Below are 26,019 nucleotides of genomic sequence, written 5' to 3'. Positions count from 1 at the left end.
TTGCTCCCTACAGCATGATTGTCTCTGTCGTCAGTCTGTGTGTCAGGTGGGGAGAAGAGGAGAAATAGAAGGGGATGCCCCGTACTCGAACTTTGTTTCCTTCCAAAACCATATGGAAGAAGTAAACTGTGACCCTTCTTGGTGTACAAAAATATACAGTCTGTACATGGGGGCAGCTCAACACCTCAGGAGCTGTGGAAGCAGTGCCTGAGCCCTGAACCCCATCCAAGCATTCCCACCTCCGTGACAGCCCTGGTATTGCATGGGAAGCAGGTTAGTGCCCCCTCAATAAAGCTGCAGCTTCTGTTACACCCAAACCCCATCCCTGACAGCCCTGTGAGGAGAAATAAGCTGCAGGGGAGTGCAGTGCTTAAACACAGTCACGTTTTGCTTCCCCCTCGCCTTCACAGTGCTCATTCTTTCTGCCCACAACTTAACAAACACCACCTCCTCCATCCAGCCCCAGGACTAACCTGGGTAAGGCTCCCAGGCTGTGGCTCCCTGCAGAGCAACAACTGCACTGCTCATTAATTTGTGGTCGAGTTTATGGTTTGGAAAACAGCCCTTTAAGATCCTTCTCGGTTCAGCTCAGGAGCAGTTTCATACCTGCAGGACCCAGAAAGGAAACAAGAGTTGCCCTGAGGCATGCAGGGAATCTGGCAAGGGTTGAGAGCAGCCACTGCCTGGAAAGTGGCTCTTTCCATCCCAGAGCCCAGATGCTCCCCTCTGTGCTCTGTGCAAGGAGAGGGTTTCAGAAGCAGCTCTGTTCTTCCCTACTTTTGAAAGGCTCATCCACTCAGGGAATGCTCCTGAGCTGCTGGGCAGGATCAGTCGTCTCCCGCTGTCCTTGTGCCATGTTGTGAGGCTACCAAGGAAAACACAGGTATGTGGGACAAGGGGAATGGGGACACACAGATCTCCCACTGCCTGATCTGCCTGCAGGAAGGAGAAAGCCTCCCCTGCAAGCTCTACTCTTAGTTTGAGCCTGAAGAAAGATCAAACAGCAAGAGGCAAGGACAGCCTCACTTTCTGTGCTGTCAGGAAGAAGAAAAAGGGACTTACAAGAGACAGGCTCTCACCACGCTGTGGGCAATGAAACACACGCAGTGATGCAACCTGCCATGATCACAGAAGAAACGTGGCAGGATGGGAAGGGATCCCTCTCCCCCTTCCTTCCCACCCCTCAGCAACGAGGTCTGGCAGCCTCCTTGCCAGCCACGGGAAAGAATCGCTGTGTCCCGTGTTCCTCCTGCATCCAGCATTCAGAGGAACAGAAAAGCTCTTCAGTGGATCCTCCTAAGCTCTGACTCAGTCAGCATCTGCCAGGCTGAGGAACATCTCTGCACAGGGGAGAGCAAGGGAGGAGCAGCACTGCTGCACTGTATGAACAAAGCAGCGACCTGGCAGCTAGCTGATGCTCATAAGCTCTCCCTAACCCAGAACCAAGCAGAAATAAGTCAGACTTGGAGGAGCAAACTCTTCCATTGCTTCCTCTGAGTCATCTATGTGAGCTAAGGACCAGCCAGAGACTTGCCACTAAGTGGCAGAGGTCAACAGCCACCATCACCCTGCAGGATCCCCCCTCTGAAGAGGGAGAAGCTCTGGGGTTTCCAGGGGTGATCCCAATCCTGGGCAGTACCTCTGAACTGACCAGCAGCAATGCAGATACCGGATAGCTGCAGCAGAGACAGACTTTGTCTCCCCAAACTCCTGTCCAACCCATGGTCATAACATAGTAAGATGCTGGCCCACTGCCACAGAACTGCTCAGGGACAGCCAAATTCAATCATCAGAGCTGGATCTACTACAGGGGGTGCATCTAACTGTGTCAAAAAGGAGGGGGAAGGCAGACTGCTCTTCCAAAAGTGCTGAAATTTCACACAACCTCTCCTTTTTTGCATAAGGAAAGGTGGAGAAGAAAGAAAAGCTCATTCCCTGATCTCTTATTCCTAGGTTAATGGTACCCTTTAAGCAAAAGAGCTCTCAAAAAGGGCTAAAGTTTTAATATTAAGCAGGTAGCTCTGGCGCATTTCCTGCTGTTAATGGATTACACAACCCTTTCCCCAAGGTCTGTTAGTGGTAAGACAAACAGCAGGCTGGAGCCTGGGCAGTGGCTCAGGGGGAGAAGGTCTCTGTCCTGTCCGAGCTGTTTGCTCTGTGCTGAGCATGGCCATCATGCTCAGTGTGTGTGTAGCAGCCTTACACAGAGTCCCCTGGGCCTCTGGTTTCCAGCAATTCACTGCCTAGGGGAAGAGCTTGAAACCCTAAAGCCAAACACTGAACAGATCTATATACACCATCCCGATATATACGCTGTGAAGTAATACTCTAGGTTATTGCATAGAAGGTGGCTTGCATTAGCTAGGCCTAAATGACAGTCTGGGATCGTTGTCGGAGGCTCGAGGGCTTCACAGAGCTGTTGGAAGCAGATGCAGGCTCCTGCAACGGTGTCTGAGTTTCCTCTTTTCTGGAATGCTCCTCATACCATTCCTGCAACAGGAGATCAAACACAACAAGATAAGGCTCTGCCCCACACTGGCCCTGCAGCCCCCCAAAGGACCCTGAGGGTGCTTGGCTGCTCTGCCCTTTGAGGGCACACCGCCTCAGGCTCCAGGGGCTCATTCCACAGCCCTGGACACAGCCCAACCTCCTGGAACAACCTGGTGAACTGCAGCATGGTTGTGATGGATGCACCAAGACCTTCCCACCCACAGTCCAAGCAGGAAGCACCAGCTACAGTTGGCTGAACTGATAAAACCTGAGCAAGGAAACATGCCTCTCTCAGGATGTCTCTCCTGAACCTCTCCAGCTTTGATGTCTGTGGGATATTTGGGATTCGTGGAGTTGCTCCCAGTCCTGGGCAGTATGTTATGAATCAGAGACCAAGCTGAATGGGTGGGGAGCTTCTCTGCAGATTTCCATCCACCTCCATGGTAAATAACACGTTTAATTTTATGAGGGGTTTGAAGACTCATCCCCAAGCAAGCTGCCCAGGGACAAAGGACAGGTTTAAATGGGTATGAAATTAATTCTTTCAGTACTAATCATTACATTAGCCCACGACCTTCAACCTGGAGGTGAATATCTGGAGAGGAGTACAGTGACCAAAGCCATGGCATAAAGCTCCTGACCACGAAGGGCACTAGCAAGAACCCCTCAATCTAGAGAATGACCTGATTTAAGCGTTTCCCATCTTTGTGAGCTTGCTAAAGGAAAACCAGGCAGGAGAACACTGTGTCTGTCAGCCAGACACACCCAAGCTCAAACACAACCACATTCCAGTGGCTTAACAAATCCACCTGCAGCAGCCAAGCCCCAGGAACACAGCACACGTGTACTCGTAGCCCCAGCAGACACATCCACCTCGATGAGTCCAAGCTCAGAGCCTATACACCCTGTGAATGGATGGAGCTGGGCTGACACACACCACGCTGAGCACCTCGACACACTGAGCAGGCTCTGACATGCTCTGCGGGTTAAAGAAGCCCCTGAGCACAAGAACTGGTCTATTTGGAGCACACTTCGTCTACTGGCCACCCTCCATGGCTGCCTGGGTCTTGGAGGAAGGAGGCCTCTAGTGTTTAAAAGGATGGTTTGTTCCTCTAGGTAATGTTTGCCTCACCAGAGGCTTGCTGGTGTTTCCAGCTGAGGCCCACATACCTGGATCTCCTCCTCATACATCTTCATACTCAAATCACTCTTGGTTCTTGATCTGCGTCCCAGAAACACTGTTGACATTTGCTAAAATGTTGGGGGAAGGAGGAGGAGAAAACAAAGACAAAGACATTCATTAGTCACTGAGCAGCTCACTTGGTCAGCTCCTGGAAGGGCATCCTCCATGCTGACACCCATCATCCACCGAGGAGCTCAGGCTATCCTGGGCTCCTTCTGCTGTCACGGGAAAAAGGCGTTTTAGGGGGCACCTCACCTAAACAAATGCAGGCATCTACTGCAGGCTGAGCCAAATTGCACTGAGCAGATCCCCAGAGACTGCAGAGGGAGATGGGGCTCAGACAGATGTGTCTGTCAGTGGTGCTTCATTTAGTGCCTGGAACAAGGCCTCAAGCTCAAGCTTCCAAGTAAGATCCTGCCTAAGAACAATCTCAGATCCCACTTGCCTAGACCACACTATTTACTTCATAGGCCTGGACTTCTTAATTCGTGTGCACAGAGAGCTGAGATCTGAATTACTCTCTGACTGCATAAGTTACATGCACAGGATTGAGAAGCAAAAGATGTTATCATCATTCTGTACTCCACTGCGAGGCTGAGGACAGCGTCTTCCTTTGCTTTACTGTCTTGACAACTGCTTCTGAGCAGTATCAGCATGGCTACTCTGAATTTTGTCTGCATGAACAAGAGCTCAGCCTTTAACCAAGCCAACCAAAGCAAATAAAGGTCATTTAAGAGACCAAAGCACCTGCACTTTATAGTGGTGATACAAGAACATAATGGCTATTATTAAAACAACCACTTAAGCTCTTCCCAGATGCATGAGACAACAGTTCTGAGGCAAGAGGTCAGCTCATTTTCCAAACGGTCCATCCTGGTCTAAACCAGTGCCATGGTGTTTGGAATCAATACCACCATATTGCTGCATAGTGTTTTGGGACTGCCCAAGCCTATATGTATGATGGCACAGGGAGGGCAGCAGAATTACAAGACAGTGGTTTCCTTAGGGAAAAACAAACCTACTTTTTTCCAGTCAATACTGGGCAGGACAGCTCTAAGCAAAGTCTGCAGACAACAGCAATGAGCCTTTGTCTTTGTTGAGGCTATTCAGAGCATTGGGGAAATTCAGCTGCTGCTTCCCTAGAGCAGCAAAACTTTGTGCCCATGCTGCAGAGTCCCTCCAGTAGCTCAGCTCTCAACGCTACAAAGACAAGTGCAGTGTCTCTCAAGACAGCATTTGTGGCCTTGGCATGCCTCCCTCCCTTGGAGCTGAGAGCTTGCACTCAGTGTTTCCTCTTACCCCATATTTGTCCATCTGCAAAACGATCTTCTGCAGCTGAGCTGTCTCACTGGCACCTGAAATCCGCTTGTACAGCTCAATGATGCCAACCACTTCCTCCTTGAAGATCTCCTTCTCCAGCACAATGCCGTTGTCTTCTGGAGAGGCAAGAAGAAAGAGAAGTCTCCAAGATGAGCATTGCTTCATCAGCCACTATTATAACCCTGGAAGGCAAAGCTTAACAGCACACAGGACCAAGCCAGATGTCAGGCACAGCCTGTACCTGCTTCTATGACTAGAACATGTAATGTCTTTGTCCTGCAACAAGGCAGGGAAGAAGTTAACTAGCATGTAGGGCCAGCAAGCATCGAAGCTTTAGAAAACATCATGCTCCTCAGTATCTTGTAGCTATTTGTTTGCCTGCAAATTAAGTAGCAAAGCAAATAATCACAGGGGAATTGTTGCCTTTTGACCTTCAGCTGCCTAACCCAGCTTGGGAGTTCAGTGCTAACCAATGTCTTTCACTGCACCTTTCAAACAGGGTGCAGGAGGGATCACGATGGGAAGTGTTGCTGTAACTAACAATGCCTGGTGCCCATAGGCCTGTGGCACACAGATTTGATCTTCTGGCACCTAAGGACGAGGGGCTGATCAAAGGTACTCCTGTGGCTGGGGCCTGCATCACTTTGCTGTGGTAGATTCTTAGGTACTAAATGTATGAGCACAGAATCTCCTTCCTGCAGAAGTGTCAAGAATTATAAGGACTAATTTGCACGGAGAATGACTAGAAAAGTCTGGGTGCAGCTCACCTAAAGGACTAGTAGGAGAAGGGCTGTAAGAGATTAATGTGTTTATGGCACCTAAATTAGCAGGTCATGGAGTTAGATGCAGCTTCAGACAGCCAGCTCAGGAGACAAAGGACAGTGAGTAAAACTGATGACTCACAGGGGTGAAGGCATGCAGAGACCAGTCCCTGCCAGCTCCTAAAGGGGACATGAAGGCATGTCCAAAACCAGCACACAGTCACCAGCCTAAGTACAACTGGGACATGTGGAAAGAACAGGACAGAGAGAGTCCATTGTCCTCCATGTCAGGGCAGAGAGTGCTGGGAAACCGCTTGGATACCGCATTTTGGTACTTGAATGCCGGACAAGCCACTTGGAGACATGTTCTGGTGCCAGTGGGTGTATTAATGAGGAAGGAAATTGGTTTAAAGAGAATAAAGAACTCCCTTCTCCTCCTATAAGGTCTCTTGTTCAGCTCTGCTACATCACTGCTCTAATGTTTCCTAGATTCCTTTCCTGAAATGTGTCAGACTTCTACCTTCAAATAATTTGCTTGAAATGGCTCAAGTATTTGATCTTTCCTGGCTAATCTTATTGTCTTTTACAGATGTAAGACGCCAGGGAGAGAAGACACAACACTGTAGGTCAACCAGTCCTGACCTTCTGAATCCTGGTTCTTCCGAGTGTAGTTCATGCGGAAGACAAAAGCATCCAGAATAAAAGCCACGATGATGGTCATCACCACCTGGGAGAAGATGAGAACAGAAGGGATCAGGAGGCTGCTGCTGCGGGGGGTTCTTCCAGTCCAATTCAACAGGAAGCTGAGCATTTGGTCTGTGCTTCAACTCTATGCTCCTCCATGGCAGAGGAGATGCACATCACACATCTACCTGTGAGTAAACTACTAACAGTCAACTACAACAGGGACATGCTGCCCTAGTCCTTACCCCAGGCCCAGATTTGTGCAGCATCAGCTTTGTCAATGCCCTTAAATTCAACTTTCTGCAAGTGATGTGGACTCACACTTGTTTCTGGAAGACGTTTAGGTAGAAGAGCAAAGCTGTCCTCATTTAGGGATGTAAGCTCCCTCTGAACACAGTAAAAGCTGTCTCCCTTCCTCATTCCCACTATTAGATGCAGGAAGCATGTCCAGAAACCTACCATGGTCACAATATAGAAGATCATGAAGTAAAGACGGCTCCAGTGAGTGGTTTGGGATGTCACCCCTTCCTAAAGAGGAGAGTGAAGAAGTCAGTAGTGCACAAAAGAAGGGAGAGTCAGCTGTTAACTGCTTGCCAACAGACATAAACCAGCATAAATACTCTCTCTCTCATTCACGACTCTGTAGCTAACCCTGGAACTGCCTTTGCAATGCTCAATGCCCCAGCTGCTCCTTGCAGGTAATCTGCCTCTCAGGCTAGAAGGAGAGGTTCCTGTATGTGACACATAGAACATTTAAAGCTCGAGGCTGCGGGAGACGTTGCTGCTATGAGAACACATCATGGACAGCAGGGTGACAAGCTGGAATACAGAGTGACTTCATTTGGGCAGATTGTGAAAGAAACGTGGCCTGAAGGCTGCTCCAGACTCATGCCCAGCAGCATGCCAGAGCTCAAATGCCAGCCAGTGATCAGGACCAAAAGACGCTTGGCAACAAGTGACAGTGTTGGGCCTGTCTCCAGCCACCAGGGGAAGAAAGCAGTGGTGGCCTGGAAGATCTAACTCGAGTGGCCAAGAGCCTGAGCTGTCTGTACACACAAGGTTTACTTACCATGATGATGTACCAGTCATTGACGACCGTCAGCTCAAACAGTGTCACTGTACACAAGTAGGAGAAAACCACAGACAATTGCTTTATCCATCCTGACCTACTTTACAGTGATTCTTAGATAAAGTATTTGACAGGGAAGACTGAGGCAAGACACCAAAGGTTAAACACAGCCAGCAAATCCAGAGGCAGAACCCTCATCACTGCTATTACTTCAGACAAAGAGCGTTAGGTCTACAGAACCAGGAGCACGGCTTAATCTGTGTTTCTTAACAGAATCAGAAACAGATCCGGCTCTTTCCACCAGAGAGCACAGAGACCTCTGAAATCTCCAGCAGATAACCATCTCTGCTTATACACTAAGAAAAACCATGGGGAGTAACAACACATTCAAGTTATTCTTCATCGGTGGGTTTATATAAATGCATTAGCATCACTATTGGCTCTTTAGAAGAGTAGTGACTTAAAGCCCTCCTTAAGCACCTCTGGAAGTCTGGTCTGATCACCAGTCAGAACAGATCTGCTGGCTTCACGCTGGCTTTTAAGAGACCCTATGGCTTACCCTGCAAAACAGTCATGGCACAATTAGCCAGCTGGAGTTCTCCAGACAGAGAGCTGCATTAGCTGGACTCTGGGAGAGTCGCAGGCTTATATGAGCATCCCAGTCCTGCCATTCAGCTCTGCAGGAACACAGAAGCACTAAGGAATAATCTTTGCTACAGACAAAACTGCCCTTACCAAAGCTGTTCAAAATGTTGTCGAAGTTGTTGAGATAGTAATAACCTTCCTCCACAACCGTCTTGTTGCCAACTGTATGATTCACCCAGCGGTAGGCATCTGCAACTGTGCTTGTGCTGGTTGGAGAAACCAGGACAAAGAATGAGACTGGAAAGGCAAGGCAGATCTCAAGGGTTATAAATACCAGAACACTTTGAAAGCGCTGAGCAGCAGTTTCTCCTTCTTGGCCAACACTTGCCTTTTCCTCTGAAAGCAAGAGCCTCTCTCCTTCACAGTTCAGCACAAGCCCAGGGAGCACATAAGACTTTCTAATCATTCAGCAAATATTATAGTAGAGAAACTGAGTGTTTGAGTTGGACTCCTGGGCTCACACCCTTAAAGCTCGGTGTTTCCAAGTGCTCTGCCATCATTTAAGATAAAAAGGGTACAGGACAGCTCAGCTTCCAAGACCAGGTGAATTTAACTTGGTACAAAGTGAGGCCTTAACTATGTAACATGTCTGGACAAGCAACTCTGGCATCACCAAGATAGAGCAGATGTTACTAGAGTTTCCAGTCACAGCAGCGTGAAGAAGTGCAGCTCCCTGAAGCAAGTCAGAGCTCATTAAAACCAGCCAACCTACCACAGAACTCCCTCCCTTTCCAAACCCTTTCAAAAGCCATTTCATCCAATCTTGCATACATAGAGAAGTGAAGTGGCTCCTAGATTTTCACAGCCTTAGTTGCAAAACTCCATTCAGACCCGTTCTCTGGCCCCTTCTCACAGGGAGATAAAGCTGCCAAAGCTCACTGCTACTGCCTGTGCCCCAAAACCACTGCAGAGAGGGGAAAATCTGCACTACTCACTTGCAGCAGTTCGGGTAGACCACGCCTGCAAAGAACTCCATGCCAACAATGGCAAAGCAATAGTAGAAGATCAGCAGGGTTAAACCTAGGCTGGAGGCAAAACCAGAAAGCACTGTGTTACTGGAGAGTTGCTAGGGCAGGGAAACAGTCACAGGCTGGCTGCTCTCAAGGCATTTCCAAAGGATGGGAACCCCAGACCACCCTCCCTGCCGCTGTGGCTCTGCAGTTCTCTGCCTGCTCTCACTCAAGAAGCCCTAGGACAAGGAGCTTGGCACTCACTGAAAAGAGAAAGTAAAGGGCAGCCTGGATCCCCTCCCAGTCTGTCTTTTGCTGGTAAACAAAAGCCTCTCCAGTTTCTTTATTGAAGAACAACACACACTGTTTCTGCCCTCTCCATGTCCTTGGATGCAAGGACTGTGCCAAGAACAGGGTTCTCTAACTAACACACTCTGCTCAGATCTCCTTCAAGGGAATAAAGTCTGAGGATGCCCCACTCAAACACCAAGCTCCTTCTGCCCCACCATTTCACAGTAATGCTCTTCAGTGGTTGTACTAAACATCTGGGGCTGAGTATATTCATGTCAATGTTCCTCCCAAATGGACCTCCCTTCTCATCAAAAGCTGGGGTGGGGGAGACAAATTGAGCATTGGCTTGTAGTTATCCTCCTAACACAAAAGTAGGAGGAAGCCCAGGGTGCTGGAGCGTTGCTTATCACACACTGCTCCAAGAAACTGGAAGATGAACACCTCACTGCAGCACACTGAAGGATCAGTAACAGCCTACTGACAGATCAGAGCAGACAGATCAAATCTTGAGCAGGTTTGACAGGTCCCTATCCTAGATCCCAACCCTAGACACTAAACCCTCACTCCCCTCTCCCCACCATCACCAAAGGAGAAGCTAGTACCTGGCCATCCGGGGGAACAGCTCAAACATAGTGTCCAGGACGTTTCTGTAGCGTTTCTTCAATTTAAATAGCCTGAAAGGAGAAGCCTTTAAAGGAGAAGCTTTAAAAGGAGGAGTTACCTACACACAGCAATGCTGCTGTGGTGGTACCACAGTTCTCTCTACGTCCCAGGTCAATGAACAGCAAGGTTTCCCGATACCAAACTCACAGGATCCACTCTTTCTGCTCACCTAACGGTGTCCTACTGTCCCACCTGAATGTTTATGGCACATTCAACCAAGTGTTCACAGGATTGAGGAACCTCAAGGAAAAGTCAAGGTCTTTTTACACAGCACGATGCAGAAATAGCAATTTAACCAACAATAAACTGCAAGAACTTAAACTAGTCCCATGCACAGGGTCAGGACTCATCACTCCTTTCTATCCTTCCCCCACAACCCAATAAAAATTGATGAAAGAAAAATACATTGAGCTAATGTAAGAGTTGGCAACCCCATCAGCCTCTAGAGAAAAACACAGCTGCCAAACACAGCCTTTGGCAGGGCAGCAACAGAGAAAACAGTATCCCCCCCCCCACCTTGAGTGTCATAAGGGGTTCTTTAAATCCTCACTGAAGAGCTAAATCACATTAGTTTGTTTTTAACAGAACAACATTTTGCCTCCAAGCCTTCCCACTGTGGCCCTCGCACTGTTCTGCAGAGGTACATCCCAACAGCCTCGAAACGAGAGGGTTAATCAGACCCAAGTAATTGAGCTGCAGGGAGGTTACAGGCCACAGTCTCGCTTCAAGTGTGTGAGACGTAGGGAGAGCAGGGTTGCACTTCACCCTAGAAAGCAGCATCCTTTGAGAACTGTAATTTCTGGTAATTCAATGGAAATTATTAAAGTGGCTCAGGCTGGCTCACCCTGACACAACAGCTTTCCTCTGAACAGCCTCAGACCATTTAGAGGAGGTGTAAGAACCCCACGAAGGCAGACACAGGATAATCTGCCCCTGGTAAATCCCTTGATCTCTATTAGAGATCAGCTTAAGCTCCAAAGCACAGGGTTTCGTATGCCATCCCAAGTTTTTGTTATCATTCATTTTGATAACTCTGGCTAATCTCATTACCCCACGCAATTCCTGCTTGCCACGGTCACGTACCCACAGAGCAATCCTTGCCCTCTCCTGGTAAGGAGCTCTGTCCTCAACTGGATTGATGGAAAACAAGCCTGGCTGTTTTCTCCCCTCTGTATCCCCCTCCAGCCTTCCCATCTCACCTCAGCAGCTGAAGGGGTCGCAAGACCACAATGAAGTAGAAGGGTTCCATGTTAAACGCCAGTGCCATGAGCCCCAAAAACGCAAACAGGGTGACTGAGAAGTCAAAGCTGGAGAGAAAACGGAACAAACACCACAATAAAATAAGAGCAATGATTTAGCACTAGCGTTTCAGCAGAGAAGAGGTACTTGGTGCTGCTCCAGCCTAGCAAGATACACAAGGCCTGCTGATGGCCTCGTCTACAGGCCTGAAAACTCATCTCAGAGGTCAGTCCTTCTCACCCAAGCATTTTGACCACCTCTCTCTCAACAACATCAGTGCACACTTACAGATTCCAGCCTGAGGACAGGTACTCGACAGGCCCCAGCCCAGTGGTCTTCAGGAGCAGCTCCACGCCATAGACTGTAAGACAAGATGACAGCCATGGTCAGAAACGAGCAGCATCACAAGGAGGGCTTATGCAAAGGTTTGCCCTCAAAGATGTGTGGTGCTTTAAGCGCAGGACTTCTGAACATAGGTTTAACAGACTCCCACTCATCTTCCTTATTCTCTGCGTGATGCCAAAGAGACATTTTCCCTCCAAATCAACGCATTTCCTTGTATTCATGGTGATTTCTCTCCAGAGCAGTCTACAAGCCACTTAGTTGGCTGACATCCTATAAACATTGAGGCACAAGCTCCTGTAGGAAAGGCCAGAAAGTGGTGCAGGGAATTCAGTCCTGCCTGTTCATTTCCTTCTACCTCAGTGGAACATATTGACATCCCATAGCCTAGCCTTGACCTGCAGGGAGAGATGCTTTCAAAGAGGAGCTGTTCTACTTTCACCCTCTGTCTTGGCAGCACCCTGTGGCCCTGTATGTTAAAGAACACCATAACAACGTGATGATACCCCGTTTGTCACTCCCAAATCCTTCTTTCCAGGTTCCAAGGAGGGCGGTGGAGAGAAGTGAAGAGCTGGATGACAACATCCTTGTTAAAAGAAGCACTGCAGAGTGCCTCTGCCTTCAAACTTCCCTAACAAGTGTTTTGAAGCCTAATGGCAGGGAACTAGAGCTATTCTTTAGAGTAACCTCTCCTAGATTCTCCAAAGAACCTCCTTTTGCAGTTTTACATGCTATTTTCATTCAATGGAGCTATACTTTGCTTCTCCTCAAGCGAGAGACGCTGGCAGGAGAGGGGAAGTGAATTCACATCACTGGAGAGTTCTACAGCAGTGCATTGAGCCAGCACATGAAGATAAGCAATTGCTTGTACCATGTAAATGGCATTCAATCAGAAAACTCATCAATTAGTTCACCCAGTCCTTTCAGTGTTCTCCTCAGCCCCTTGCACTCTGCACTCCAACAGCACTGCCTTGCTTTGTGTGGCAGATCTCCAGCAGACCAGAGCTGGTAATGCCTCCTGGAACAGCCAGTGTAGCACAGAGCAATGTGAGCAACTCCACACAGCTCCAGCTCTGGAGGAGCTCATCACCCTGCACACTGTGCCTAACAAATGGGGCTGTTCTGGTCCCAGGGCTGAAGCCAGAAGAGTAAGAAAGCAGCTTTTGCAGAGCTGCAGCAAAGTTCACATGGGCATGTGTGGATGCTGTCAACCCCTGCTGGGCACAGCACCACTCTAGATGGAATCTGTACACCTGTGGTTAAGTTTTAACTTCAAACTGAACATAGGAACAGAGCTGTCTGTTCTCTTTCCAGCTCCTTATGAAATGGCATCCCTCTGTTGGAACCATCAACTTACTTGTGAGGAAGACTATGTAGCTCCATGGGACGTTTCTGGAGAAGAAATTCCCTCCTGCAAGACACAAGAAGAGCTTTGTCTGGCCTTCCCTGGTTTTTAAACCCCAGCATCACAGTCAAGAAACAAGCTGCGAGGTTGCCTACCTTGCAGCATGAAGGTTTCAACAAGAATCCAAATTCCATTCACAGCCACTACAGTATCTGGAAAACAAAGTAAAAACTCACAGCAAAACCACTGCTGGAGCAGAGGTCATACATTTCCTAGGCTAATAAAAAGAGCACAATAGAGGACAAGTGGCAGGGTCATTGTTTGCAACCAACACACTTATAGACTCTTCCATCCCGAGTGTTCCCAGGCCTTTAACAGATGTGGTACCTTTATCTTCAGAAGGAAACAAAACCAGTGGTCTGAATCAGCTCAAATAATTATCTTACATTCTACCATGTTATTACCTGTGTATTTCAGCTTCCTCCTGGTTCTGGAAGAAGATCTCAAGGACCTTTGAGGTCCCAGCAGTGCAGGACAAAGCCTTGCTGGATCTATCGCTGCTCTCCAACATTCAGCTCCTGAGAACTGGAGGTGCAGGACCTCTCCTTTTCACTCAGATCTCCTCACTCCACCCAACCTCCTCAGTTTAGTATCCCAATTTACAAAAAACCTTCTCCTCCAACATTCAAAACCTCCAAATGACTGAGCAGGAACAGATCTTTCAGAACACAGCTGTGTTCTTCTAGAGAAGAGGAGCACAGAATCATTCCTGCAGTTGCCAAGGGATCCCTTCAGCAATAAGGATGCTTGCACCTTCTTAAGTACAAACAGAAGAAGGTGTTTGACTGACAAGGCAGTTCCTTACCCAGCAAGATAAAACCCTCAAGGCTTGTGAAAGATCCCACCAACCTACCTGAGCACAAGCAGCTGCCTCCTGCAGACTCAGACCCACAAGTGTGTTACGAAGCAGTGAACCAATGAGCCTCCCTAGAAGACTCAACACAGGGAGAGCTGAGTCCAGGCTGCTGTAGTGCTTGGTACAAGCACGAGGGTCCCTCCCTCTCTACCAAAAGTGTACCTGGGCAATGGCTCAGAGCAAAAACCAGGCCTCACCACACTGAAGACCTTGCAATAGCTGGCAGAAGCAGCATACCAGCCCCAAGGGAGCCAAGCAGAGACTGTTTGTTACTTCTACTTACACATAGTGTATTGGAACACGCGGGACTTCACAAGGATGTTGATGCCTGCATGAAGGAAAGTATGACAAAACACATGTTTATGTGATCCTCCAGACCTCACACAGATTCCTCTATCATCTTCTTAGAGACATTTCTCATACCAGTGCTCAGCACTGAAGCTATACAGATTAGCAGATTATTAACTTGCACCTCTTGGGACCAAGTTCCAATTTCCTCTAGGATTTTAGCAGCAATGAACTCACTATCCTTAATCCCCAAGATGCCTTTTTTTACCCCCTCTATATCCTAGTTCTGTGGTGTGGACAGAGGTAAATGCAGCTGCTGAAGCTCCGTCTGTGTTTGGAACAACACACATGCTGTCAAGCAGGGTTGAGTGCATCATATGTAGGACCCCCAGGGCAGCTGTGTCTTGGGATCATGATGGTGTTAACTGTCTCCCACTAGTATGCAAGGCTGAGAAAGAACTGCAGATAAGTTCTTATTTGTGAATGGCTACATTCAATCAGCAAACCTGGCACCTGAGAGATAAATCACATTATCAAGACAGATCACGCTGATCTGTCACACCTCTTTCCCCTTCTTGAGCAGCTGCACTTAGAGAATCATAGAGTGGTTTGGGTTGGAAGGCACCTTAAAGCTCATCCAGTTCCAACCCCAACTTGACTTGTATGAGCGCTGCAACCACATCTTGGAAGTAGGAAGCCCAAGTTTTGTGAACACACTCCACAGTCACTGCAGTGAGTTGCTGTCTGGGGTATGGAGCAGCTCTATGAAGTACTGGATTTGGGACTCATAAATCCCCACCTAACTTCTGTGCTCAAAAAGGAACACAGGCCTCCATGACCTCAGGGTTTGCTTCTGCGAAGAAGTCTCTTGTTTTAAGGAAGCCAGGGTCAGAGCACAGGGAATATTTACATTCCCTGGAGACTCAACACACAGAGAGTAGGTTAGCAGGCCTTCATTCAGTGGTTTACCAGGGACATAAGAGAAGACCCCTTCAGAGGGCTTTGTCATTGTGCAGAAATGCCCTTCCTGTTAGCTGAACATATGCTGTCGTGAAAGCACAGCCTGTTACCTTTAAAAATAAGGAATGCTGTCCTTGGAAGGTCATCAAACCAGTGCTCCCGATTTCGTTTTGCCTGCAAGCAGAACAGCCACAGTCAGAAGCAGTCGATGCTACACCCATACAGAAACATGCAGTGATGGACACCCACCTTATCCCCATCATCTGCTGCTTTTAGATTGCCTTGCTTTCCTACCCACCTTCTTTTTACTCACCGGCCTCCCCCACACACTTCCCTTCTTTTCCACCCAGTAAATACTCACCTTCCATTTTAAGCCAACAACTTCATAGAAATTGTAAAAATCCTTCAGACTGCAAAACAGAAAGAAGCATCTGATCAGAGCCTTGGAGCTGGTTACATCCTTAACTCTCCTTGGCAGGCAGCAGCAGCACAGAGTCCCTGGAAGTTATTAACTCCTTATTAGAGCTGAACCACAGCTGATAGAACTCAACACTGAGCTCTTCCCAGCCTGGCCAAAGGTTACTAACTGACAACATGCACAAGAGGGGGCAAAGCCAACTTTCTTCTGCTACAGTTCTTAGAGGAAACTCTGACCCTGCTCATCTCCAGAGCTCTACCACCAAGAGGGAAGTCCTGAGGCTTAGATAGCAAACTGAGATAGAGTTTGTACTACTCTTCATGAAAAAGCCTTGGACTGTCTTAATGCCTTGTACAGTCCCTTTGTATCATCTTTGCACATTTTCTTTCCAAGGTAACAGTGGAATTTGAACAAGGCCATGAAGGCAAAGAAACTCATAAACCATGAATGCCTGTCTAGGTGCTCAGGGTCAGGCCTCTAACAGCTTTTAGCTGTCTGGAACAGAGGATTCCGAACTTCTCAGACTTGTACTGGTGTCCTTAGGTGCCTGCATTTAAAACCTCAGTTTTTCTCCCTATGCCCTTTTCAATACTTCTCTGTGGCACTTGATTATCAGGAGAAGCATCAGCACCACTTTCACGGGAGACTCACTTGGAGCCTATCTGTGGCCAGAACAAAGGAAAAGGACGAGAAGTTCTCCTGCTCTATTTCCCTCTACTTCCATGCTGGCTGGAGTTGGTTGCCCCCATCCACCCACCAGGATGGTAATTCTCTGCTTCATAACACAGAGGAGAACAGTCCTGAAAGCACCACCAGAACCAGAGCTTAATTAACAAAGCCCTGGGGGACGCAGCCAGCTGCTGGTAAAGCACAGAAACTTGTTATGCTGTGAGGCTGCACTGTGTGCAGAAATGCTCTTTGCAGGCTCTGATGCTGTTCCTTGCTCTGCTCTGGCAGGGGAGGTGGGGAACAGGCTGCCAGCAGAGCGCTGTATCCACAAGAGGGCACGCAGGAACTCCACCGCCTCTGAAGGAAAACCTCAGCTCTCAGGGTACCCACCCCTCCAAGCTGCTTTCCAGGCAAAGCCTTTCAATCGCTTAACTCTATCCCCACATCTCAATGCTTGCTCCCTAAACCCAGCCATCCTTTCCAAAATACAGCCTATAGCTTCAGAGAGTAAAGCAACCTCCCTGCTCTGGGTGCAGCGCTAAGACTCCATCCTACCTGACTAAAGGAGTATTGCTTTGATTCAGTGCTTTGAAAGTGAGATAGCGCTCTCTGGCACACATCCGAGGCTTGTAAAACCGCAACAGCCCTTCGAAGTGCTTGAAGGAAATTCCAGACGGCCTCTGGAAACAAAGGAATGCTGTCAGAAGCAGCGACATTGGGCAGAAGCACACAGAGGCTAACAGATTGAATTCTCACTCTGGATTCGGTTTAGGCAGGATTTCTCCATCACTGTAAGATGCCATTAGAACTAAGCCCCAGAAGTACCCTAAGCTATTAGTTCAACGTGCTGAGTTAATCCCAGAGCACAGAGATCAGGAATTCTCCTGGCAATCAGCTCCCCCCCCCCAGCAAATGCAGAACTCTTCCCTATTGCCCTATCATGGGAAAATTGTCCAACCAGACACCTCAAGCAAGCGAGTTCAACCCCTCTTCGTGGGAAATTAGTAGGCAGCCTAACAGATCCCATTACTGGCACTACTTTAAGACTATCAGCTATGTGCCCTAAACATGAACTAATCTACTAGAAGTGGGTTAGTTATTTTTGGGTCTTATTTCTTTTGCTGCTCCGTGGTTAAGCAAGAAATCAGCCCTCTCCCCAAGTGCTCTGTCCTCGTAAAGAGCTGTTTGTATGTGTGTTAGCTCTGTTTCTGAATCATTTACTCATGCAGTACTCAGCAACTGTACCAGTTCTTCACCTGTATGACCCACCCCTCCTCTCAGTACTGGTGCTTGAGAGGCAAGTCAAGTGACCCACACTGAATCAGAGAGAAATCGATGCCTGCGTGCACTCCAGAACAGATTTCACTCATTTCCATCACTTCCATGATCTCACACTGAATTTCAGACTGCTTTGGTTTTCTTCCAGAAACAGATACACACAAGTCACATGAATGAAAAACCCCGGTAGCCTTTGGTGTGATTACAGGCAACAAACCCCAAGCATCTCTTTTGGAACATGCTTTTTAAACTCTCTGGAGCGCTGGTGGTGTTAGAACGCTGCTGACCTCCCTCCTGCTGCACCCCAGTGCCTGCAGAGCCCTGTACCTGCTTGGTGATCAGCAAGCGGTACGCGTGCTGGATGGCCGTGCGCTTGTGCAGCAGCAAGGACTTGAACTTCCTCTTCTCGATGTCATTGAAGGTGTCAAACACAACAGCCAGAAGCTGCAGAGAGAAGACAAGAGAGAAAGTCATGTTTTGATCTTTATATTCTGCAGCTACCCGAGGCACTGCTTCTTCAAAGAGGCAGTATCCAGCCTAGAGAGGCAATGAGAGGCATTGCCTGCAGGAGGCATTTATGACACTGACTGAGGCAAGCGCAGTCAGTGAGGGCCTGTTGGCCATAAGGGATCCCACAAAGGGATCATCACCAAGCACGCTGCACACACACTGATCCGCTTTCTGGAAGAGATCCAGATGTTTCAGGCCTCCCATACACTTGCTAGTGGCTCTAGGAGCTAAGGCTAAACCTCACACGTGCCAACAGAACAGTATTAAAAGGTCTGGTAAAATGCCGTGATTTCTTCCTGGAAAGCAGGTTTTGAGGGTTCTCTCTGGATTCACCCTTCTTTGGCAAACCCATGTCAAAACTAACCCTCCATCTAGGACAGCAGCGGTGAAAACCAAGCATCAAATCACTCACCTTGGGTTGCAGAATTCCTCAACTCCTTTGGCAAGCCCTTTTCCACCACTCACATCCTGCCCTGAGCTGGTCCTGGCCCTGCCCTAGATGCTGCAAGAAGCAGAGCCAGCACAGCAGCCATACTCTCACACTGCAGTTGTCAGCACTCAAGTCCTGCCATCCTTAGTAATTCCATCTCCTTCAAACTGATTTAGACAGTATTTTAGGCAAGGCCAGATCATAAAATGCCATTTTATGATAAATAATTAAGCCAGAAAAGGACAATAAATTTCATGCAACCGAGTATGTCACTCCAAGCATGATATTAATGTGAGAGAAGCTGAAAGATATCATTTTGATTTTGTGTGATTTAGTTCAATTCCTTGTGGTTAAACATTAAGAGAGTCCTGTCTGTAGCAAAGCTGCCATTTCTAGGAGTATTCTGCCAAAGGGGCTCAGGTTATGACAGAGGACTTTTGGGAATGGGGAAGCCTCTGCTGGGTAATGAGCTCTGAAGTCAGGCAGAGAGAATGCAAGTGCTTCAACAGGGGACTCACCAAGTTCATGATGAAGTAGAGCTCAATGGAGAGATACACTATGAAGAAGACACAGGACCAGGGGTTCCGGGCGTAAGATGGCATCATCACATCAGGGAAACTGCATCCAAAAAAGACACAGATCTAAGCACCAAACAGCTCATGCTACACATCCCACTACAAAGGCAAGAGGCACAGGGGTGTGTGCAATCTCACAGCTGAAGAGCTGCACATTTCTGCCTAACAGGGCTGCTCGTGGCACAGGTTTGTGCCTAGCAACGAGCAGCAGGAACGTGGAAGCACGCTGAAAAACATCAATACAAAAAGCACATTCCTTGCACATCCCAAAAATCAAATGGGCAAAAGGGGGTTGGAACAGGGCTAAGGGCTGTGCTTTGACATGTAGCAACAACAGCAGCACACCCTCAGTGTGAGGGGGTTACAACCTGAGATTTATTCCATCCTTTGCTAAATTCCTAACCCTCAGAGCTCTCCTTCACAGTGGATCAACGTTGACCCGCTGCTCTTATCCCCCTTTCCTAGTAGATAGGTGAACTGAAGTGGAGGAATAGGAGGTTACTTCCCAACAGCAAACTGTTGGCTGGCAAAGGAGCACAAAGGGAAACTTTCCTTTCCTGGTGCAAGGCCTAGTAAAGGCGTTTCCCCCCTTATTGCCCTCACAGCGATGAAATGGGCTGAGCTGCTCAGAGATAACTCTGCATCTGAGGTCACAGTGTCCTAAGCCAAAATGAAATACCAGCTCTTCCCATGAGGCTGACCCAGGGAATCTCCCTCTCACGCAGAGGAAAAGAGATGGAGCATTTCTGCAAACAACCTCATGGCTCTGCCAGGTTTCCTTAAGGACAAAGTGAAACCCTGAGCTAAGAAAGCATGAACTTACTTCGAAGTGGTCAAAAGCACGAAGAGATTCACGAGGCTGTTCTCTAAGGTATTGAAGTACTGAAAGAAAACACTCCCATGACAAAACGCAAGCAGAATTTCACAGTGACATTTCATTCACAAAACAAACAACCCTCTCCCTCCTCCCTTCAATACGGGCAGCTCTGCAAGTCCCTGATGCCTTCCCTAGGGAAAGGGTACTTCAGCACTGATCTGGTTTAAAGGTCTCTAACAGATGGCATGTGAAGAGTTAAACCAATTAAAAGCTCATCCATTTGGAGTAGTCACTCCCAACAAGTTACAGACTCACAGCAGCAGGAAGTAGGGGCTGTTAAGACGCTGACAGCCACAGGCTGTCACCCAGACACCTTCCTCCCCTGGGGACAGTGGCAGGCAGCTCATTTGACTGAATTAAGGCACCAAGAACAAGGAACAACTCTATGAATGTTCCCTTTGGGACATCCTGTCTTTAAGGAAGTTCTCTGCACTGTCTTCCTTCCGAGCAGAGGGCAAACCAGGGTAACACTGCCAAGCAGCCTCTGACCAGCTTGTACGTGGCCTGCCAGGAACAGGCTATGTCTACACAACAATGTTTGATTCTTCAGCCTGTTAAAATGAGACTGAGGTTTCAGCTGCAAGAATCAGGGATACTCACCGGGTCCGAGTGGTTAGGAGAAAACAAGTAAAAACCTGGAGAAGCAGCAGGGAAGGGAGAGGAGAAGAGAAGAAAGGGGGAAAGAAGAAACAAAACCAGTCTGTTTAATGTCACGCATTAGTGAGTCTCTGTTCCCAAAAAGAAGGTCATACAAAGAGTAAGCCCTCTTTGAAACCATGAAGAGAAGAGTATCTGGAAGGCCTCCTCCATACAGATTTGTCAATACATGACATTGGCATTGCACCAACCCGTTTGGAAAGCAAACTTTCTGGGGATGGTTTGAGTATAGGACTTGTAACAGGTACACTACAGATATATGTATTTGTGGGAATGTAGACTAATCTTACAAGGACTGAGGAATAGTTGATGGAACCACAAACAAACAGAGCACAGGCTATCTTTTAGCAGAGATCAAAGGACCTTTGTCTCAAAATCAAATACTCAGCTTCTAGATCGTTTGGATCTTTAATTCTGCCTTCCAGATGACTGCAAATGAAATGGGATAAATGGAAGAACTTGGCAGGACTTTGAGTCTGATCAGCTATATATTCATCCAGGCTGTGTGTCTGGTATAAGAGCATGACTTCACATTCCATAAATACAACTCACCCAGGATGGCAAAAATCACCATGAAGAAAAGCAGGAGGAGAAGAATGTCAATAAATGGTGGGAGGGACTGGAAGATCTGTCGCAGATTTCTGCAAGGTAGAACAGCAATGAAGTAAAACTTGCATGTTTTCTCTTCCAGGGTGGCAAGGAAAAAAACCCTGACAACACACCATACTTGAGGACTTCCTTCCCACTCCCTCCAAGGACCCGAAGTAGAAAGCTAAGATTGTTTCCAAGCTACCTATCTGTCCTTTGCAGGCAGCTCTCAGGTACTGCAAACAATACCCATGTCACCCTGTCAACTTTCCTGCTCCAGACTAAAGACAAGCTATGTGATTCATTGTGCAGTTTACAGACAAACCTGGGAGCCAGAAACAATACAGCCATGTGTGCTCTCTGAGGTGGTTTACACAGCTGAGGACAGTACACATAAGCAATAGGACAAGGGGTAATGGGTTTAAACTTAAACAGGGGAAGTTCAGGATAGATATAAGGAAGAAGTTCTTTACTGTGAGGGTGGTGAGCACAGGGTGCCCAGAGAAGCTGTGGCTGCCCCATCCCTGGCAGTGTTCAAGGCCAGGTTGGACAGATCTTAGGCGACATGATCTAGTGTGAGGTGTCCCTGCCCATGGCAGGGGGCTGGAAGTGGATGATCTTAAGGTCCTTTTCAACCCAAACCATTCTATGGTTCTATGAGCACATCCAAATCTTCTAACTACGAAATTTCCCTGCATTGCCAAGACACCAGGTACACTTCAGCCGCAATTACAAAAGACTGATACAAGATCCAAAATGCCCCTTAAAGACACATCCTGAGATGCCTGCAGGATCAGGGTGCTTTTCCTGCCCCGTCAGTCCCAGACATGACAGCAGAAAGCCCAGGCAGCTGCCCCCTCACCTTCTGACAGCCCCACAGTAGCGGCAGTCCACCAGGAAGATGCAGCGCAGAGCTCTGGTGATGCGCACGTGCGAGGTTTGGCGCACCAGCACCACGATGGCCTCGATGAACTGTACAAAGAGCACACAAGTCTGCAAAGAAAGGGTTAATGAGAGGCACAGCTCAGTCTCCTTTTGGCAAAGGCAAAGCTCTCACTGACCACCCATTTCTTTGGACACTTGAAGCATGGGAGTTGTCCCTGAGAGCTTAAGAGACCTCACATGAATCACTTGGCAGCTGGGACACATGGCTAAGTCATCTCTGCTACAGCACAGGCCAATATTTAACCTGGTTCTTTGGTTCCTGAAGATGCTGAAGGAGAAACACTAACATTCAAACACACAGCTTACCTTTACCATAGTCCTTTTGTGCCTGATAAAGGTTTGGAAGCCCAGCCACCTCATCTTCATGGAGAGTTCAAAGACCACCACAATTAATGCAAACAGCTCCAGGGTTGCATGGACCTGTCAGAATGCAGCAAAGCTTCTGGTTAAAAGCAGCAGCATAGAAGAGGCCAAGCTTCCGCCCTTCCTTTCTGAAGAAGCACATGGGTTTGACAATAGTCTAAGCACAGCTCTGACACAGGCAGGAAAACCCAAGACCACTCTCAGAGCTAACACAGCACTGATTTGCTTTGTGCTTTTATTATTGTCCTCTGATCAGTATGAGCTCAGAATTTCCTGAAATCCACATCCCTTTTGGACTTGAAGAACACATCCAAAAATGCATTGATACATTTGAAACAAAAGGGCAAGGCCCCAGTAACTTCAGCAGAAACACCTTCAGAAGATTGAGACTGAAGTAAGACTAGTGTAATGCAGGAAGAAGAGCTGCTGGGCAGAGAGGATTTCCATAGGGAAAGGTTTCCTCTTGATTCAGACCTTCTGGACAACTACAGACAGGGTCCTATCAAGCTCTGGAGGAGAGCACTGCTTTGGGCAGTGCTGAAGGACCCCGTCCCTGTTGGAATATGCAAAATGCAGCAGAAAGAAGACAACAGAATTTTCTTACAACTTCAGCTTTAGTCACAGCTCAAACCCCAACTGAATTATGCAGCCATGCCTCATCTTGAGCAATACTCTGACCCCAGGTTGTCACAGCTGTTCTACACCCCTGGCATGTCCTAGAGTACCATTAACAGCCCCAAAAGCAGATGTAGATTCTCCCAGCAGCAACAGCAGCTCCTAGCACTGTGCCTGACCAGTGGTACCTCATGAAGCGGTTGTGGACTGACAACAGCACGCACCACTTTGTGTGCCCCTTCTCTCAGCCTGCGTTTTGGGAATGTTAGACATAAAACTTAAAGTCACTCACACGTTAAAAACAGTGCTCACAACACTGGGAGGAGAGGCCAGGAGGAGGTTTAGCAACCTGTCCCAGGCTGAGATCTGTTTGCATTCTAGGAACCAGTGATGGTGCTGAGCTAAGGGCACTAACCCTGAAAATGACTTTAACAGCACACAGATTCTTGAGTTATCACAAGAAAAAGGGAAAACCACACACTCCTCATCTGCACAAATGGAGAAGATGAAATAAATGATACTTTCATTGTGGTCTCTGCCCATCAGATGAAAAAAGGATGTTTTGCTGCCTGGCTTTTCTGCTTTCAACCAATTTACAGAACAAGCCAGGTGGCTTTCTTCCTGCTACTGCTCCCTTCTTCCTCTATGCTTAGCCTTCTTCTTCCTCTCACCCAGCACTGCAGAACAGGCAGACTTCTTCATTGTGCCCAAAAGTACTTACAAAGATGCCAAGACGGAGCATGGGAACAGCCGGTGCTTCGCAGAGAGACAGCAACAGGAGCAGCAGTGCAGTGCTCAGCTCCATTAGGTAGAAAAGGTGATTGTGTGCAAAGAGGTAGGCAGCAAGTGCTTTGGCGTTTTTGGGGTGAGTGAAGAACTTGTCATTATTTTCTCCTTCCTAGGGCAGCAGGAATAAAGAAGAGAACAGCATTAGCAACTCTTGGTATTGTAACAGAGCTTTCCACATGAAGAATACAGACTTTTAGAAGGATTAGATACAATTCCCATCAGACTATCCCCACGTTACAGCCTAGCATTGATCTATTTATCGAGGAATGAGCTCTACACACACAGGACACTCCCTTCCGTTCATAAGCACGTTTCAGTAATGAAACTCCTTAACATCCACGAACTCCTGCTTCAGAAAGCCTTAAAATGAAGAGTGCTGAAAGAGTTTATAGAGGCAGGCAAAGAAACTTCGGTCAACACCCCAGCATAAACACAGCACGCACTTGCCATCACTTCCACATGTTTACACGCTGCTTTGATTAACTTCCTCAGGACAGACCAGGAAAAACACAGAGATAAGCTCCAGGGTACCTGCCTCACAGTGGCTCCTCTTTATCTTGGCCTTGCAAAATGTCTGGGAGAAAACACTGGAGCACACACAGTGTTTTCTGCTTCAGGAATGTGGGAAGACAGACTCCATGTAAAATCAACAAGCCTCAATGCATATTTCTCACTCCCTCTTAACTAGAAAGCTTAATTAACAGGAAAAGGTCAGGTACTCCATCTTAGCAATCTGCCTGCGACTGATTTTTACACAGCTACACCAGTGCTATCTTTACCTCTAGGATGAAACTTTGCTTGGGGAGAATTTCGAGGGTTTTCATGCAGAAGCTTCCAACAGCTTCTCTTCTTTCTTGAGTCAGTGGTTTAAGCAAGGGAGCCTTTGTTACTCACGGGAATCTTGCAGCCAATTGGAAACCATCATAAGAGACCATTTTTGCTCCACTGGGTCACTCAGATGCACAAGAAAAAATGGTTTGTTTGTGGGTTTTTAAATTAACATCTTTCCAGGTAGGCAATTACTGTAAGGACAGCAAGCTATTGCTATCAAAGGCGAGTAACTGTGATTGCAAATGGGTAACAAGGTCAGGAAACAGGCTCTCTTCTAAGAAGTGAAGCATTCTCGAGACTAATTCAGAAGAGGGTTTCAAACATTTCTCATTTACTCATCTTGCTTTCTGCTGAAGAACAAAGGAGCGCTGCCAGGTCAGGCAGCCAGCTTGTGAGCAGGACAGAACCCAGCAGCGAGCTCCATATCCCTCACTCCAAGAGAGCTGCAGCTCCCAGCAGCAGGGCATCCTCATTCACGCTTGACAAAACACACTTGCAGGATGAAAACCAGGCTCAATTCTGCCTCTCGGTAGCCAAGCAATTCAAAACATTGCTGGACAGCAGAGAGCTCTTATTCAGATAAGACACTCTTGCCTGCAGCTACTGGTTCAAATAAACAAGCTGCATGCTCTTTAAGTTCTGCCTGCTTCAGTTCAAGGGCACTGTCATTATGACCACTGGTCAAGGCAGCAGCAAGAATAATGTGCATGTGAAGGGCCAAGCCTGCTGTGTACATTACCATCAGCCACTGCAGCAACTCAATGACACTTTGCAGAGCAGCTCCAATAATCATGAGTTTAAACAAAAGCCTGGGAGGGCCTCGAGCTACCAGTGCGTTGTCAGTGTTGCTCTTGTGTCTTACACGACTTCCAGGGCTTGAATGATGCTAAACAAACACCCCAGGGCCACCCACCCAACCTGCAGCCAAGGCAGGAATAGGCCCTGCACTTCCAGAACAGGACCTGCACTTCCAGAACAGGAGATGTCTCCAGGAGGGCACTGACCATTCACGCTGGGATGACTGGAGAGATGACAGGACAATCTGTGACAAGTTACAGACATCTCCATGGCAAGGTGGCAGAACTGAACACACACTGAATCCCTCAACTACTACAGTCCTTGACACTAGAAGAGATGGGAGGGGATGGGTAGCTTCTTCAGTTGCTCCCAAATGACTTGCCAGAGGTCATGTGAAGGTGCTTCCAGCACTGCCCCATTCTTAGAATCACAGAACCACAGAATGGTTTGGGTTGGAAACAACCCTAAGAGCATCCAATTCCAACCCCCTGCCATGGCTAGGAGCATTTACCACTTCTTTGGGCAACCTG

General features: G+C 47.8%; 1 protein-coding gene across 3 annotated transcripts in view; it reads right to left on the bottom strand.

The window, feature by feature from the left end:
• Positions 1-527: 527 nt before the first annotated feature.
• TPCN1 (two pore segment channel 1) overlaps positions 528-26,019 on the bottom strand; it is a 46,187-nt gene continuing 20,695 nt past the window's right edge. For all 3 annotated transcript variants that reach the window (XM_057411251.1, XM_057411249.1, XM_057411250.1), the window contains 25 exons: positions 23,793-23,969; positions 22,400-22,513; positions 22,011-22,141; positions 21,113-21,201; positions 20,504-20,538; positions 19,850-19,908; positions 18,970-19,069; positions 17,839-17,955; positions 16,789-16,913; positions 15,508-15,556; positions 15,257-15,320; positions 14,182-14,226; positions 13,138-13,194; positions 12,995-13,048; positions 11,584-11,656; positions 11,256-11,363; positions 9,996-10,067; positions 9,088-9,177; positions 8,243-8,358; positions 7,508-7,554; positions 6,898-6,966; positions 6,397-6,481; positions 4,973-5,109; positions 3,661-3,741; positions 528-2,490 (listed from right to left, as the gene is read on the bottom strand). In XM_057411251.1, coding sequence (XP_057267234.1) covers positions 2,368-2,490; positions 3,661-3,741; positions 4,973-5,109; positions 6,397-6,481; positions 6,898-6,966; positions 7,508-7,554; positions 8,243-8,358; positions 9,088-9,177; positions 9,996-10,067; positions 11,256-11,363; positions 11,584-11,656; positions 12,995-13,048; positions 13,138-13,194; positions 14,182-14,226; positions 15,257-15,320; positions 15,508-15,556; positions 16,789-16,913; positions 17,839-17,955; positions 18,970-19,069; positions 19,850-19,908; positions 20,504-20,538; positions 21,113-21,201; positions 22,011-22,141; positions 22,400-22,513; positions 23,793-23,969 — 2,217 coding nt within the window. In that variant the 3' untranslated portion in view covers positions 528-2,367. The remainder of the gene's footprint in view (positions 2,491-3,660; positions 3,742-4,972; positions 5,110-6,396; positions 6,482-6,897; positions 6,967-7,507; positions 7,555-8,242; positions 8,359-9,087; positions 9,178-9,995; positions 10,068-11,255; positions 11,364-11,583; positions 11,657-12,994; positions 13,049-13,137; positions 13,195-14,181; positions 14,227-15,256; positions 15,321-15,507; positions 15,557-16,788; positions 16,914-17,838; positions 17,956-18,969; positions 19,070-19,849; positions 19,909-20,503; positions 20,539-21,112; positions 21,202-22,010; positions 22,142-22,399; positions 22,514-23,792; positions 23,970-26,019) is intronic.

The sequence above is a fragment of the Pezoporus wallicus genome, unplaced genomic scaffold, assembly GCF_028554395.1.
Source record: "Pezoporus wallicus isolate ANWC-B61680 ecotype Strahan unplaced genomic scaffold, APGP_CSIRO_Pwel_v1 contig_6401, whole genome shotgun sequence".
In the NCBI taxonomy this organism is placed as follows: Eukaryota; Metazoa; Chordata; class Aves; order Psittaciformes; family Psittacidae; genus Pezoporus; species Pezoporus wallicus.
The sequence above is the reverse complement of the archived record's forward strand: the minus strand, read 5'-3'. Positions and strand labels throughout refer to the sequence as shown.